At 43.7% G+C, this 13,433-nt stretch overlaps 1 protein-coding gene and 1 pseudogene across 1 annotated transcript; one reads left to right on the top strand and one right to left on the bottom strand.

Annotated features, from left to right (window-relative positions):
- Positions 1 to 6,176: 6,176 nt before the first annotated feature.
- LOC146676587 (uncharacterized) lies at positions 6,177 to 7,420 on the bottom strand. The gene is given in 2 exon segments (XM_085402166.1): positions 6,177 to 6,310; positions 6,313 to 7,420. Coding segments are annotated over 2 exon segments (1,242 nt in total).
- On the top strand, positions 7,419 to 12,097 carry LOC146676586 (neuroligin-2-like; annotated as a pseudogene).
- Positions 12,098 to 13,433: the final 1,336 nt, after the last annotated feature.

The raw sequence follows: 13,433 nt of genomic DNA, 5'->3' as shown, positions 1-13,433 counted from the left end.
CAGCATCGGCGTGGTGTTAATGGTTTGCTTTTGTTTTGGCGAGCGCCCCGTGAATGAGAATATGACCAGGTAAACCCGCGACATTTTTAAATAGTTTGTCGTTCAACAGCAACAAGACTGACGGAGTGTGTTTGAGGAAACCTCACAAATGTCACAGATGAAATATTTGGTGTTTATTTGCTGGTTTGTCGGTAGCAGCTCCTTCAAAGTAAGTCTACCACACATCTGTTTGACCAACGCCAGTTGATTTGGATCACCGGTCCAAACAATTTGAACGATTGTTGTGTTTCCTTTTGTGTTGAGTTTGACTGATATTTGCTGGATAGCAAATGTTTTAAAGCTATGCAACCTTTATCTGCACATAGCAGTTAAACTGTTTAGATCAATCTTTATTGATAATATACATTATTTATTTATGAATTACTGTGTACACAAGAATAAGTTAATGTATTAAGATAAACTGGCTGAAAGTTTTGTATTATTCTTGTGATTTTTTTTATTGGCCCTGTTTATTTACAGGCCAGGTGACCCTTTAGGGGTTTAAAATGCCGAGCCAATGAACGGCTGGGAGCAGGAATCTTTCTTCACTGAAGCTTCCACTTCCACGGGTCTGGTAGGAAGTTGTCCAAGCCAACAAAACAAACAGACAAAAAATCCATCTATCAATCACCTGGATCACCTGTTGAGAAAGAAAAAAGAGAAAACAAGCAAACAAAAGAGAGCAATATAATAAACAACATCACCGCGATGATCTATGTGAATATAACTGTAAATATTGAATATTATTGTGCAGCACGTAAGATCGACAGAGTGACCGAGCCCCAGGCTGAGAGGCCAAAGGCACCCCACCCCCGAAGGAGCCCGAGCGAGCCCCAGGCTCCAGGCCCCGACAAGCAGTACCTGGACGCCCATCCCCGGACACAAAGAACCACCAATGCACCGATGTCTGAGGGCGTCTGCCACTGGCAGGGGGAGTGGTGGGGGGAGATAGGCCTCCATACCTTGGAGGGCCTGAGATGTCCCCAGAGAGGTGGCGTCTGATACCCGACCTGACATATGGACACAGACAAACAGGCACACACAGATACAAACATCCATTCCCACCCTCATGCTCTCATATGCACTTACTCAGCAGCAGGTAAGCGCATAGCCCCTCCTGATAGCCCTCAATGTCTACGTGGATTTAAAATTGAGAGGTGGGCAACGGCGCCAGGGGTGAGGTTGTACACCCTGATGGTCTTCTGGATGCCGTGTAGCGTGCCCACCCCCAAGGTCCTATATGTATGTGTTATGAGAGTGTGAGTAATGTGAATGTCTAAGTTGTGGGATAAAACTGAGGCACAGGCAGCCAGAAGGGGACAGAGGGGGGGAGATGCCTCCCCTGCACCCTGGTGACACACCTTTACCCCAAGGCCCTGCATGTGTGGGTGATTGTGGTGGAGCGGGAAGAGGGAGGCAGCTGGAGATGGGGAGGGAAGGAAGGGAGGGGCAAGGGGGCCCAGGCCCATCTGGACCGGGGCCAAGTTCAGCAGCGCCGCCCGGCCCCACAGAGCCCAGGACGGCCCACCCGATCCCACCACAGAGAAAACTTCACGCACCCTGTCATCTACTCATCCTCCAGACTACACAAGACATAGACACCCAGGCTGCGTTCTTCCTCCACCTCTCCTGTATCTCCCCCACCTGCAGAGTGAGTTCCTGGAGAGAGGAGACCTCCTGCAAGATGCAACAGCCTCCCCCACCAGTCTTCCATACAAACGTTAGACATGCAAACACTTAACACAGCAACACTGAAAGCATTTGAGTGTAAATTTCATTCAAATCAAACTTTATACACAATTACAATAATGGAAAAAAGACTAAATATTAAAACACTACAACCACCGAAGAAACAAATAAAACCAATCACAGTCAACATCAAAATATGATCATAGAAAAATAGAAGAAGAAGATGACAGCTCCAGCACCGCCCACGACCCTGAAAAGGAGATGTGGAAGCGAACGGATGGATGGAAAAATAGAAGAGACATATCATACAATTCATACACGTTCATGTGATATCTTTGGGTTCAAAAACACAATAACCTTGAATCCTTCTTTTAAATTACATTTAAATTTCAGCTGGCAGCAAAGAAATTAATCAGAAATTAACCACAATTAATCTGCAGCTTCATCAATGTGATGCTGAGTTTCTGACTGAGATTGAGTCTCAACATGTCTGACTCTGTGAAACAGTCAGAGTGTTTCTCTGACAGCAGGAGCCTCTTTACACTCAGCTTCACACAGACGAGCTGAGGAACGATCAAGCAAACTTCTTCTTCTGTCATTTTTAACAGCAGCTTGCATCCAAAGATGTTGCACTACTGCCATCTCCTGGCTTTTACTCTTACTTCTCCTCCAGATCCTCAGATCCTCTTGATGACATCAGTATTTCTCAAAAATGAAAAACCACTCCTTTCACCTCATCAGGACTTAACTGATTAACCACTTTTTCAAACGTAAGTTTCATTTCACCACCAGTTCCCACCCTCAACACTCTCCTTTGACTTCTATACTTCCTGCAACTAACAACCACATGTTCAACCGTCTCCATAGCATTACACCATCACATAACCCAGTCGGATGTTTCCCCATCATAAAAAGAGAACCATTCAGAAAGCAGTGACCTGTTTGTATTCTCCTGCTGCCTATTTAACCCACTACTCCTCTTAACTTCTATTGTGTTTTGTACCCCATGTCTCCCTTTTGTTCCATTATCCCATGCCATTCTCCAGAAGTTCTTACTTTGTGTCCAAACTATTCTTTTCCCTCAGATTTCAACAATGGTATCTGCACATCTATGTCTACTTTTTTAACAGCTGCTTTAGCCAACCTATCTGCTCTTTCATTACCCACAATACCTCGGTTGAGGGCGTCAGACCAGCACAGTCTCTTTCAGCACACATGGATATTTCATCAGTCTCATAGACACTGAGAACAATTTGTGTATGAGACTAAAGAAACAGTCCACACATAATTGAACAAAAGGCCAAAAGTTCTGTGGTTGCCACATTTCCACATGACTGTTTAATTACAGCAAAAACCATCATTATAATTATCTTGATTGATATTGTAATCTCAGTTTTCAACACAACTGTTCATTAACTTAAACAATGTTACAAGATAAATATACATTCTTAGTGCTTATTTTCTGGATAGATTGTTTTATGTATTTTAATAAGAGAGGCCTTTATAAACCAATCGCAGTGTGTGTCTGGCAGGAAGTGAAGCAGGAAGTCTGAATATAGCTTGTGAGCTTGTGAGAGACGTTTCAAAATGAAAACAGAGGAATTAGAGAATGAAAGTGCAAAGTAATAGTAATGAAAATGATATTAAATAAATGTCTTAGTGTGTTAATACAGGTGCCCATGGACTTGCTCAACCTCCTGGAAGAATACAGCAGAAAAATGATAGATTAACAGAATTGGGACGAAAACAGGCTTTGGTTTAAAATGTCACAGCTTCACCTCTCATCCTGTCCTTATCCTGAGAAGAAGCTTAAAGGACAGTTAATCTCCTGATGAAGACAGAAGACAGAACAACACCGTGGACTTGAAGAATTAACAGCAGGCAAAAAGACAGTGCACCTGACCTAAAACACTGAAGGGTCCAGCAGCATGTATGTTGATGGAAACATCCGCTCTGAATTACAAGCTGGAAAGTGTACCAGTGACATGACTGTGTGAAACCACTGGATGGGACTGTCTGAGTCTCATATTTGCCATGCTGGGAGTTAAGCGCCAAGAAAAGACTGAAAAGAGGAAGAGAGAATGAAGAGAGAAGAAGAAACAGCTGATGTGGGCCTGTGTTTGATTTGGGAGGCCACACAGGAAGTTGAGAGAAGAGGGGACGAGGACCGGTGAGAGGTGAAGGCTGGACGTGTTAAAGTGACAGCATAGGAAAGTTGGGTTGAACATTGAGGCTGAATTTGTGGGTTTAGAAACATCCAGAGCATCACAACAGAAAGGTAAATAAAAAAAGAAAGAGAGATAAAGAAATAAATAAACTAATAATACATAAATGAATAGAAAAATAGAAAACACACATGTAGAAATTGTCACATGTGAAATTATTTTTGGAGAGAATCAGAAGTGAGACAGTTTGAATCCACAGTTCAGCGCAAAGATGCAGGAATTAAATCTGATTATAAAAACACATCGAGGCAACGAAGACCAGCTTACACTCAATATTAATATGAACACACAACATACACGCAATGAAGACATGCTTACACTCATGAATGTGAATACATGACATAAATGCTGAATGGTGTAGATTTAACACACTTAAAGGCTGAAGCTGAGGAATAACTCAGGAAGTTGCAGGACAATAGAGCGACTTTTGTGACAAGGAAAAAGTGACTGGGAGGACCAACCAGGGATTAGAAGCTTAAAGCAGGTTTAAAATAGTGAATTAGAAGTGGTTTCCAGCTGATTGAGCAAAAGAAGTGACGACTGTAGAAATAAAAATAAAATAATAATAATTGCATTATGCAGCAATGTTTTGAATATGCATTTCTGTTGTCAGGGCAACTTCTCGAGATGTGACTCAATATGCAAATTAGTTGAATGAGTGGGGACAGAAAAAAAAGAAAAACTCAAGTTTCCTGTCTGAGACATGAGTGAAGTTTGCATTGAGAGAAATATATCTGTGACTGTGTGAGAAGAACTGTTTGGTAAAATATATGATAGCAGCCGCAGGACAATTAAATAAAGTCTATGACTAAGTGCAGTCGTGCAGATTTGGAGAAGAAGTTTATAATTTAGTGATGACACATTGTTATAAAGTGTTTAGAAAGGGCTTAATGGGAATATTACTGTTGGGCAAACTGTGCGGCTTTAACAAGATTTTCTGTGTATTTAGCAGGTGAAACTCTGTCAGCTGACTTCAGACTGTCAGGAAGCTGAAGAACCTGAGGCCAACCACTGAAACATGATGTGGGCAAAATGAACAGAGGGAGGGATTTTAAAGGTGAACATTTAGGACTTACTGCAAATGTTACTATGTCAAAGTTACTGTGACTCAAACAGAGGAAATTCTGATTTTTTTCTTTCCACACCCAGCATGTTTTGGGTGTTATATGCTATTAAATACTTTTAAATAAATTAAAAAGTATTTAATAGCATATAACACCCAAAATATGCTTCGGTTCACATTTAACTCCAGAAAATCATCAATCAAAACATGGATATTACCTGACCACAGATTCGTGGTGACGTCACTGCTCTTTTAACTGTCTTTGTTTGTTTGCTGGTTGTAGAAATGGTTTATATGAGCTTTGAGCTGAGAGTCAGAGGTTTCTGTGGACACTGCTCATGTCGGCACTTATATTTCTGACCTTTTCTTATAACCGATTAAACATGATCTCCTCCCTTTTGCCCCCATTTTTGGTGGTGTAGGTACAAATGATCAGACATGACATTCTCATAATAAATAAGATACTGCAAATAATTATTTCTGCATTTGTGCGATTGAAGTGAATTGAAAATGTGTATGAAATGACACTGTTTTAAAGATTTGGCCTAAATAATTTTGGAGTGAATGAGTCTAAACATGATGACCTAACTAGTGATATCCTGACACACACACACACACACACACACACACACACACACACACACACACACACACACACACACACACACACACACACACACACACACACACACACACACACACACAGCATGTTATGCCAGTTTCAGCTGAAACTATGTTTCAAACCATGTTCCGGGTTTTTAGTTCACCATTTATGAGGCTTCAAGAAGAAAATAAAAGACAGATCTGAATGTTTGAAAATGTTTTGGAAAGATTCTGTAAAGATGAGATGAAAAATACTCAAAGGATAAATTTAATTGGTTTATTATTTAGATAAGTTGAAAAAAGTTAAACAAGCAAGTAAATGAAGAAACAAGGTAAAATGAAGTAATAATGAAAAAAGTTAAACAAGTAAATGAAGAAACAAGGCAGAGGAGAGAAAAGCCCAACAATCCCCTCTGAGCAAGCAGTTGGCGACAGTGGGGAGGAAAAACTGCCTTTAAACGGGCAGGAACCTCCGGCAGAACCAGGCTCAGGAGGGGTCAGTCAACGGCCGGGACTGGTTGGGGGGGTGAACAGAGGTGGAGCAAGACGAGGCTACATCAGGTGAGGAAGCAGTAGCGTCTCTCCTCCGGAACAAGTGGAACCATTTTTTCTTTTTTTTCATGCACTTTTCCACGAGCGCTTTTTTCTCCAGGATGAGATTTCTCAGCTCATCGATGGTTTCTGCGTTTTGTTCTTCAAGTTTCTCACATCTTTGTTCCACCTCTTCCAATGTTGCTTGTTGTTCTTCAAGCTTGTCTTTGAGTTGTTTGGATGTTGCCTCCTGTATCAGCTTGTCCTTGTGCATGTCTGCATTTCTCTGTTGGACCTCTTTGTGCTTGTCTTCTAACTGCTCGTTTCTTTTCTGGATTTCTTGGAGCGTGAGCTGCAGGTCTTCATGTATTTTGTCTTCTTGTTGTTTTTGCGCCTGCATTTGAGTGTTTTCACACTTCAAGTTATTGAATTCCACCAAAATCCCCTTAACGAGCTCGGAGTTGTTTCTCGCTATCTGATCGATCCTTCTCTGCATCTGTGAGCAGCGTTTCTCCAGTTTGTCCTTTTCTTCTTCCACTTTAGTTGCTTTGTCCTCCAGCTGATTACAAAACTCTTGCAGTTTTAGATTTTTAGACTCAAAGTCCTGGACGATACGTTTTCCTTCTTTCAGTCTTTCCTGCTGTTGCTCTTTCTGTTGAAGAAGGTCTTTATTTTGGCGCAGTGTTTCATCCAGGCTTTCTTTCAGCATGCGGTATTTTTCCTGCATGCTCTTCAGTTCGTGCTGCATGTCTCGTTGCTTTTTGTCCTGCTCTTCCTTCTGTTGGAGGAATTCTTTCTTTTCTTCCACAGCTTCATGGAGCTGTCTTTGGAGGAGCCGATTTTTTCGGTCCATGTATTGGAGATCCCGTTGTATCTTATCAGTCATCGTTTTCTTGTCTTGGAGCTGGTTGGTCATTTCTTTTAGTTCTGCACTCTTTTGCCTGTTTTCTTTAATGAGGTGCACAATCTGCTCTCGGGTCTGAGCAAACTTGATTCCCCAGCCCTCATTAATAATTTTTATGTCCGGCTGGCGCTGTTGTCTTTCTTCCAGCTCTTTATTTTGGGCTTCCATTCGTCTACACTTGTCCTCCAGTTGAAGTTTGTCTTCTTCAATTTGTTGCATTTTTTTCTGGAGAAGGTAGTTTTCCTTCCTACTCTCCTCTAACGCCCTTTGGAAGGATGAGACGCCATTTGGGGAAATTGGCCGGCCACGCCAGGAAGGAGAGGCGGCGTAATCTTTTTGAATTGGTTGTTTTTTTCTTGGAAACATGTTGGAGTTTCTATACGATGACTTTGAAGAGCTTGTGGTGAACGTTTTGTAGGCTGCAAACACAGATGCTGCTGAAACGAACTAAAACTTGCTGTTTCTCACCCCTACTTAAGGAAAAACATCAAAGGACTTAAGATTCTTAAGATCTATGACATCATCACTCCCTAAGCCAATGAGATTGTCACAAGACATTTTGGAATGGGGTATTTTTTTTTAAACTGTTTTCAAACTTAACGTAAAATTTCAGTGTTTCCTGGTTGTGGACTATTGGTTAGTCCAGCCGATTAAGAAATTAATTGTCACAAACATCACTAATATTATATAACAGACGACAGAAAACACGAGTTTTTTTTCTACTCAATAGAGGTATAATAAAAGTTTTTTTAATTATCCTACTTTTTATAAAAGAGAACATTTATTAAAGATTATGTATTTAATTAAAAAACTCTGTTCATCTAAAGCAGGGGTCAGCAACCTTTAAGACCCAAAGAGCCAAAGAGCCATAATTGGCCTATCTGGGGTTGAAAGGCTCGATAAATGCACGGCGTTTCACCGGGTACACCGGCTTCCGCGAGTGTGACGCTTATTTTGAGCGATGAAAAAATAACAAAATATAATTTTATTTGTATATTGCAAAATCACAATAATCTTCCAATTTAGAACTACAAGTTAAAAAAAGAACTAACATAAATAAAATACACTTCAGCTAATTTATTTTCCCAAACCACGCGGAGCCGCACTATAAGGACTAAAGAGCCGCAGGTTGCCGACCCCTGATCTAAAGGGTTTAACAAAAAGGGGGAGCTTCCTGCTGGAAATTGAAATGTCCCCATGTCCCCACTGGGCGATCGTGGCTCAAGAGTTAGGAGTTCGCCTTGTAATCGAGCCCCGGCTTGGACAGTCTCGGTCGTTGTGTCCTTGGGCAAGACACTTCACCCGGCAAGACACTTCACCCGTTGCCTACTGGTGGTGGTCAGAGGGCCTGGTGGCGCCCCAGGGTGGCTGTAGCTACATCACCAGTGCGTGAATGTGTGCGTGAATGGGTGGATGACTGAACGTGGGTGCTTAACTAGTTAAAAAGACAAAACAAACATCTGTCTCTTATTTTTTATGTCACACAGGAAAGAAGCTTCAATGTCTGATGAGAAGACATTAATTTGTTGGTGTTTGTGGTGTTTGGTGCAGTTTTCTTGTTCTCTGGCTTGTTGTTTATTTACAGTGGAGATGAAGATCTCTAACAAGTTGATTTGTTCACATTTGCACATTTTTAAGAGGAATGTGTTTTTTGAGTTTGTACACTATATGCATGTAAGGCAACCGTTTCCTTTTTCTGTATTTTTGTGTGCTGCTCTTTTAACAAAAGGGGAACAAAAGACATTTAAATCGACCTCAGATGATTTGTTTAAATTTTTACAAGGTCTTACTGAGGTGATGCAAAGTGAAACATGCTTCTTTTTTGGTAATGTGCTGGAAAAGCTTGAAAATTGACCTTGAATGTGCTTAAAAAGTGCTTGAATTTGACCCTAAAAAATGTGTATGAACCCTGCATATATTGCAGTATTTACAGTTTATAGTAGGAATTTCATGGCAACAGCTAATCTTTATTTTGTTTACTGGGAAATGAAATGCTGCCAATTCACAAAGCTGTGCTTCAGCTGCACTTCCTGTTGTAGACTTGTGATGCACACAGGCTCTGTTCCAGCACTCAGCATGTTCTTCCTTATTTGCTCCACCAGGGGGAGCTCCTAAACTATGACATCCTGATAGGAGTGAACCAGGGAGAGGGGCTGAAGTTTGTGGACGACAGTGAGGACAACGACGGCATCTCAGCTGCGGCGTTCGACTACACCATCTCCAACTTTGTTGACAACCTCTACGGCTACCCAGAGGGTGAGGACGCCACCTCTGTACACTGCCACTTTTTCAGTTATTCCATTTTACAGCCTCCTCTCACTTAACTGCATTTTGCAGCATCATCAGGTTTTGTCTCATTAGGAGCCGCGTTTGTTGATTTGTTCGTTTTTTTCTGTTTGCTGTATTCATTAAAATAAACGGATAATCGTCAAAATGACAAATGTTGACAATTATCAAAGCTTACATTACAATTCTGACAGCTTGAGTTCACATGAATTTTCAAAAGAATATAAAAAGCTGTGAAAGTGCTTTAAGCGTTTAAAACATGCGAGTAAAGAATGGAATCAGTAACATGTGAGCCCAGTGAAGTGCATCAAACAAGACAAGCGTGCTAAAGAGAGCCACTCATCCACATCACGGCGTGTCTGCGCCTTAACCTTTGAGGCTCTGTGGGCAGTAATGCTATCATCCCCCAGGTAGTGGGCTCCCAATCTCAGTGTCGGTGTTTCTGACAGATCGGCCTGCGAACCCCTCACAGCCGGACCACAGTCACAGTACAGACATGTTTGGATAATGCAGTCATGCTTCCTCTCTGCTGCCTGTCACTCCTTCTGTTATCTGAAAGACTTTTTTTCCTCTCTAGATTTCTCACTCGCTTCCTGGCTCTTGGTTCATCTCACCAACATTTGCTTTGGTTTCATATCTGTTGATCAGACCGATCTCTTAAAAAATGTCTTGCACTGCTGTTACTTTACTCTTAGCAGTTTTCACTTTTATCTTTCTTCCCCCTCCTTTTGTCCCCTCCTGTGCTTCTTCACCAGGCAAAGACATCCTGAGGGAGACCATTAAGTTCATGTACACAGACTGGGCGGACAGGGACAACGGCGACATGCGGCGGAAGACTCTGTTGGCCCTGTTTACGGACCACCAGTGGGTGGCACCAGCTGTGGCCACTGCCAAACTCCATGCTGAGTTTCAGTCCCCAGTTTACTTTTACACGTTCTACCACCACTGCCAAACCGAGACGCGGCCCGAGTGCCGACGCCGCGCACGGAGACGAGATACCTTACGTGTTCGGCGTACCGATGATCGGTGCCACGGACCTGCTCCCGTGCAACTTCTCCAAGAACGATGTGATGCTGAGCGCTGTGGTCATGACTTACTGGACTAACTTCGCAAAGACTGGGTAGGCCTCATGTCACAGTAGTGTAAACTGTACACGTTACTGTATGTTCTCTGACAGCCTTCTAGTCATGTTGAATACTTGAATCTGGGTTGCTAGTTTAATTCCCGTGTGGCTTTGAAGAATTGAACATACTGGTTCACCAAAAGCATCCAGATCCCAGAGCAGCCGGTTGGTCTTAGATAGTTTAAAGGTTGCACAGAGAATGGGCCTCCTGTCTGTATTCAGTGTATTGATGCCACATGTTACTTATAATGGAGACTGAATATAACTTTGAACTGAAACGTTTAACCTTTATGCTCCACCAGGGACCCCAACCTGCCCGTCCCTCAGGACACCAAGTTCATTCATACCAAGCCCAACCGCTTCGAGGAGGTCATCTGGACCAAGTTCAACTGGAAGGACAAGCAGTACCTTCACATCGGTTTGAAACCTCGTGTCAGAGACAACTACAGAGCTAACAAAGTGGCCTTTTGGCTGGAATTAGTCCCTCATCTTCACAGCCTGCACGACGTGCTCTTTCCCACCACTACGCGCTCCCCCGCAGGCCGTGACCCCGGCACCATGAGGCCCAGAAACAACGTTCCTTGAACCACTCGTCATCCTTACCCTACCTTCCCATCAGATCCTGAGCCCGAGGGCTCAGAGCGCCTGCCCCAGGACCTCTTTCCCGGAGACACCCGCGACTACTCCACCGAACTGAGCGTGACAGTTGCAGTTGGAGCGTCGCTCTTCTTCCTCAACATCCTGGCCTTCGCCGCCCTTTACTACAAGCGTGACAAGCAGCACGAGATGCGCCGGCACCGGCTGTCCCCTCAGCGGGGCGGCCCCGCCAACGACCTGGCTCACAGCCAGGAGGAGGAGATCATGTCCCTGCAGATGAAGGACTGGGAGCACGACGCTCACCACGACATGGAGCCCCTGCGACCCCACGACATCCTGCGGCCCGCCTGCCCTCCCGACTACACCCTGGCGCTGCGCCGCGCCCCCGACAACGTGCCGCTGATGACGCCATACACCATCACCGTGATCCCCAGCACCATCACCAGCATGCAGCCTCTTCACGCCTTCAACACATTCCCCTCCACCGGCCACAACAACACCCTGCCCCACCCCCACTCCACCACCAGGGTATAGTAGGGACAGGCCCGACACAGCGCCACCTAGGGACCAGGAACACTGGCTCTGCTACCGCTCTGGAAGGGAGGCCTCTAGACGTGGGCCTTCGTTCTGTCCTCTTATTCTCTTCTTTCTCCAAAAGCAACTACACCTGCTGCGTCATGTGCTGTGAAACTTGGCAGCTCCCTCCACTGGTGGCATGTGGAGGTGCAACTGAAGTGTCCAGCAGCAGATGAGCAGTTTGGGGTGGGTGACTCAGATCTTTCAAAGATACTGTTTTCAAAGACGGTCTGCTGTTTCCAGGCTCAAGACCTCCAACATTTGTCAAAGGGACGAATGCTCTCTCGCTCCTCGCTGTTTTCTCTTTTTTACGTTGGCGTCATCTCTTTTTCCATCTCCTGTGTGTTATGTGCACATTATGCTTCTCTTTTCTACATCCGTGTTTTATTACTGCTCTCTTCCTCTCATTTGACACGCCTCCCTCCTGCTCTTCTCTAAAAATTCCCGATCTGCTGAGCAGTTTGGAGGGGGAGGCGTACACTAAACATATAACTATGAAAACACTGATATCTTTCATTCGACCAGCATTTTTAGGTGCCAAGTAAGTACTGCTGTGTTTCATTTCTCATCGAGGGAGAAGAAAAACCAAAGAAAAATAGAGTATCGCTATTTACCGTCAACTAACAGAGTTCTGTCATGTTCTCATGACAAAGTGCCAAACTGGCCTCAGTCGTGATTTTCTTTCTTCCATCTTCTCTCTTTTTGTTGTTTTGTTTGAAGCATTTGTTAAATTGTTGTTTTTTATTGTGTGGAAAGAATTTTTCTGAAAATATAGATATAGAGAAATGATATTATATATAGTTCTATATAAAATGTGTACAAAGGAGAAAGTATATAAAAGGGTTTTCTCAGTGGGGGATCTATGCATGAATTATTTTTAAAGACGCGGGGAAAAGGACACTGTACCTGTCGATGCACGTTTCCCAAAATCTAAACGAGTCATATCGCTCCATGTTTGCTACTTTTGGTTTTTGGTTTTCTCCCGCAGAGTAAGAGCATCGCAGGAGCATTGCAGGAGCATCGCAGGAGCATCGCAGGAGCATTGCAGGAGCTCCTGAAGTCAAACGACGCCTCCCAGCACTCATTTATTAAAACGGAGTCGATGCCAAAAGTCTTAAACGTTAGAATCAAAGCAACAGCTGTGAACTCAGTCATGGTGTCATGTGCAGCCTCCATCTTACTGTCACTACTTTTTCATTTTAGGGTACGTGAGGTAAAGCGTCCGTCGATGTAGCTTGATTGTACAAAACTATTTTTCTACGTTATTAACAAAACAGAGCAGAGACTGATGCTGCTCCTGTCTGACCCCCTTATGTCTGCCACATGTGTATTCTGACTTCATATCATCACTGCTCCCTCCCTCCTCCTCTCTCCATCCTACACCGCCTTTGTTATTTAACACCGACCCCCCCCAAACTGATAATCAGACAAATTCCCAAACAGCTGACTTCACTGTGTCGACACCGTTCCTGACTATTTCTGACCTCAGCTCAGCTCTGCTATTATCCTCACATTAAGGGTTCGTTCACCTGCCTGCAGATGATCTGTGAGCTCGTCGGTTGTAAATTAAACTCTAAGCACACTGAGGGTAACCGGGAGGCGTTCAGGGCCTGCAGTGCAGAGCTGCAACATGAAAAAAAGGGATGGGGGCTCAGATCTCCTGAACAGGGTGGAAACAACACGGTGGGTTTGTGCTGTTTGTGATTCCTGCTCCGTCACTCTGGTGGAGACCACTGCAGCTCAGCAGCGCTCCCTGCTGATCCTCTGATGAAGATGTCAACAGTATGTAAACTGAGC

This window comes from Rhamphochromis longiceps, linkage group LG3 (genome assembly GCF_057381845.1).
Source record: "Rhamphochromis longiceps isolate RC_006_pf linkage group LG3, R_longiceps_female_GT1.1, whole genome shotgun sequence".
NCBI lineage: Eukaryota > Metazoa > Chordata > Actinopteri > Cichliformes > Cichlidae > Rhamphochromis > Rhamphochromis longiceps.
The sequence above is the reverse complement of the archived record's forward strand: the minus strand, read 5'-3'. Positions and strand labels throughout refer to the sequence as shown.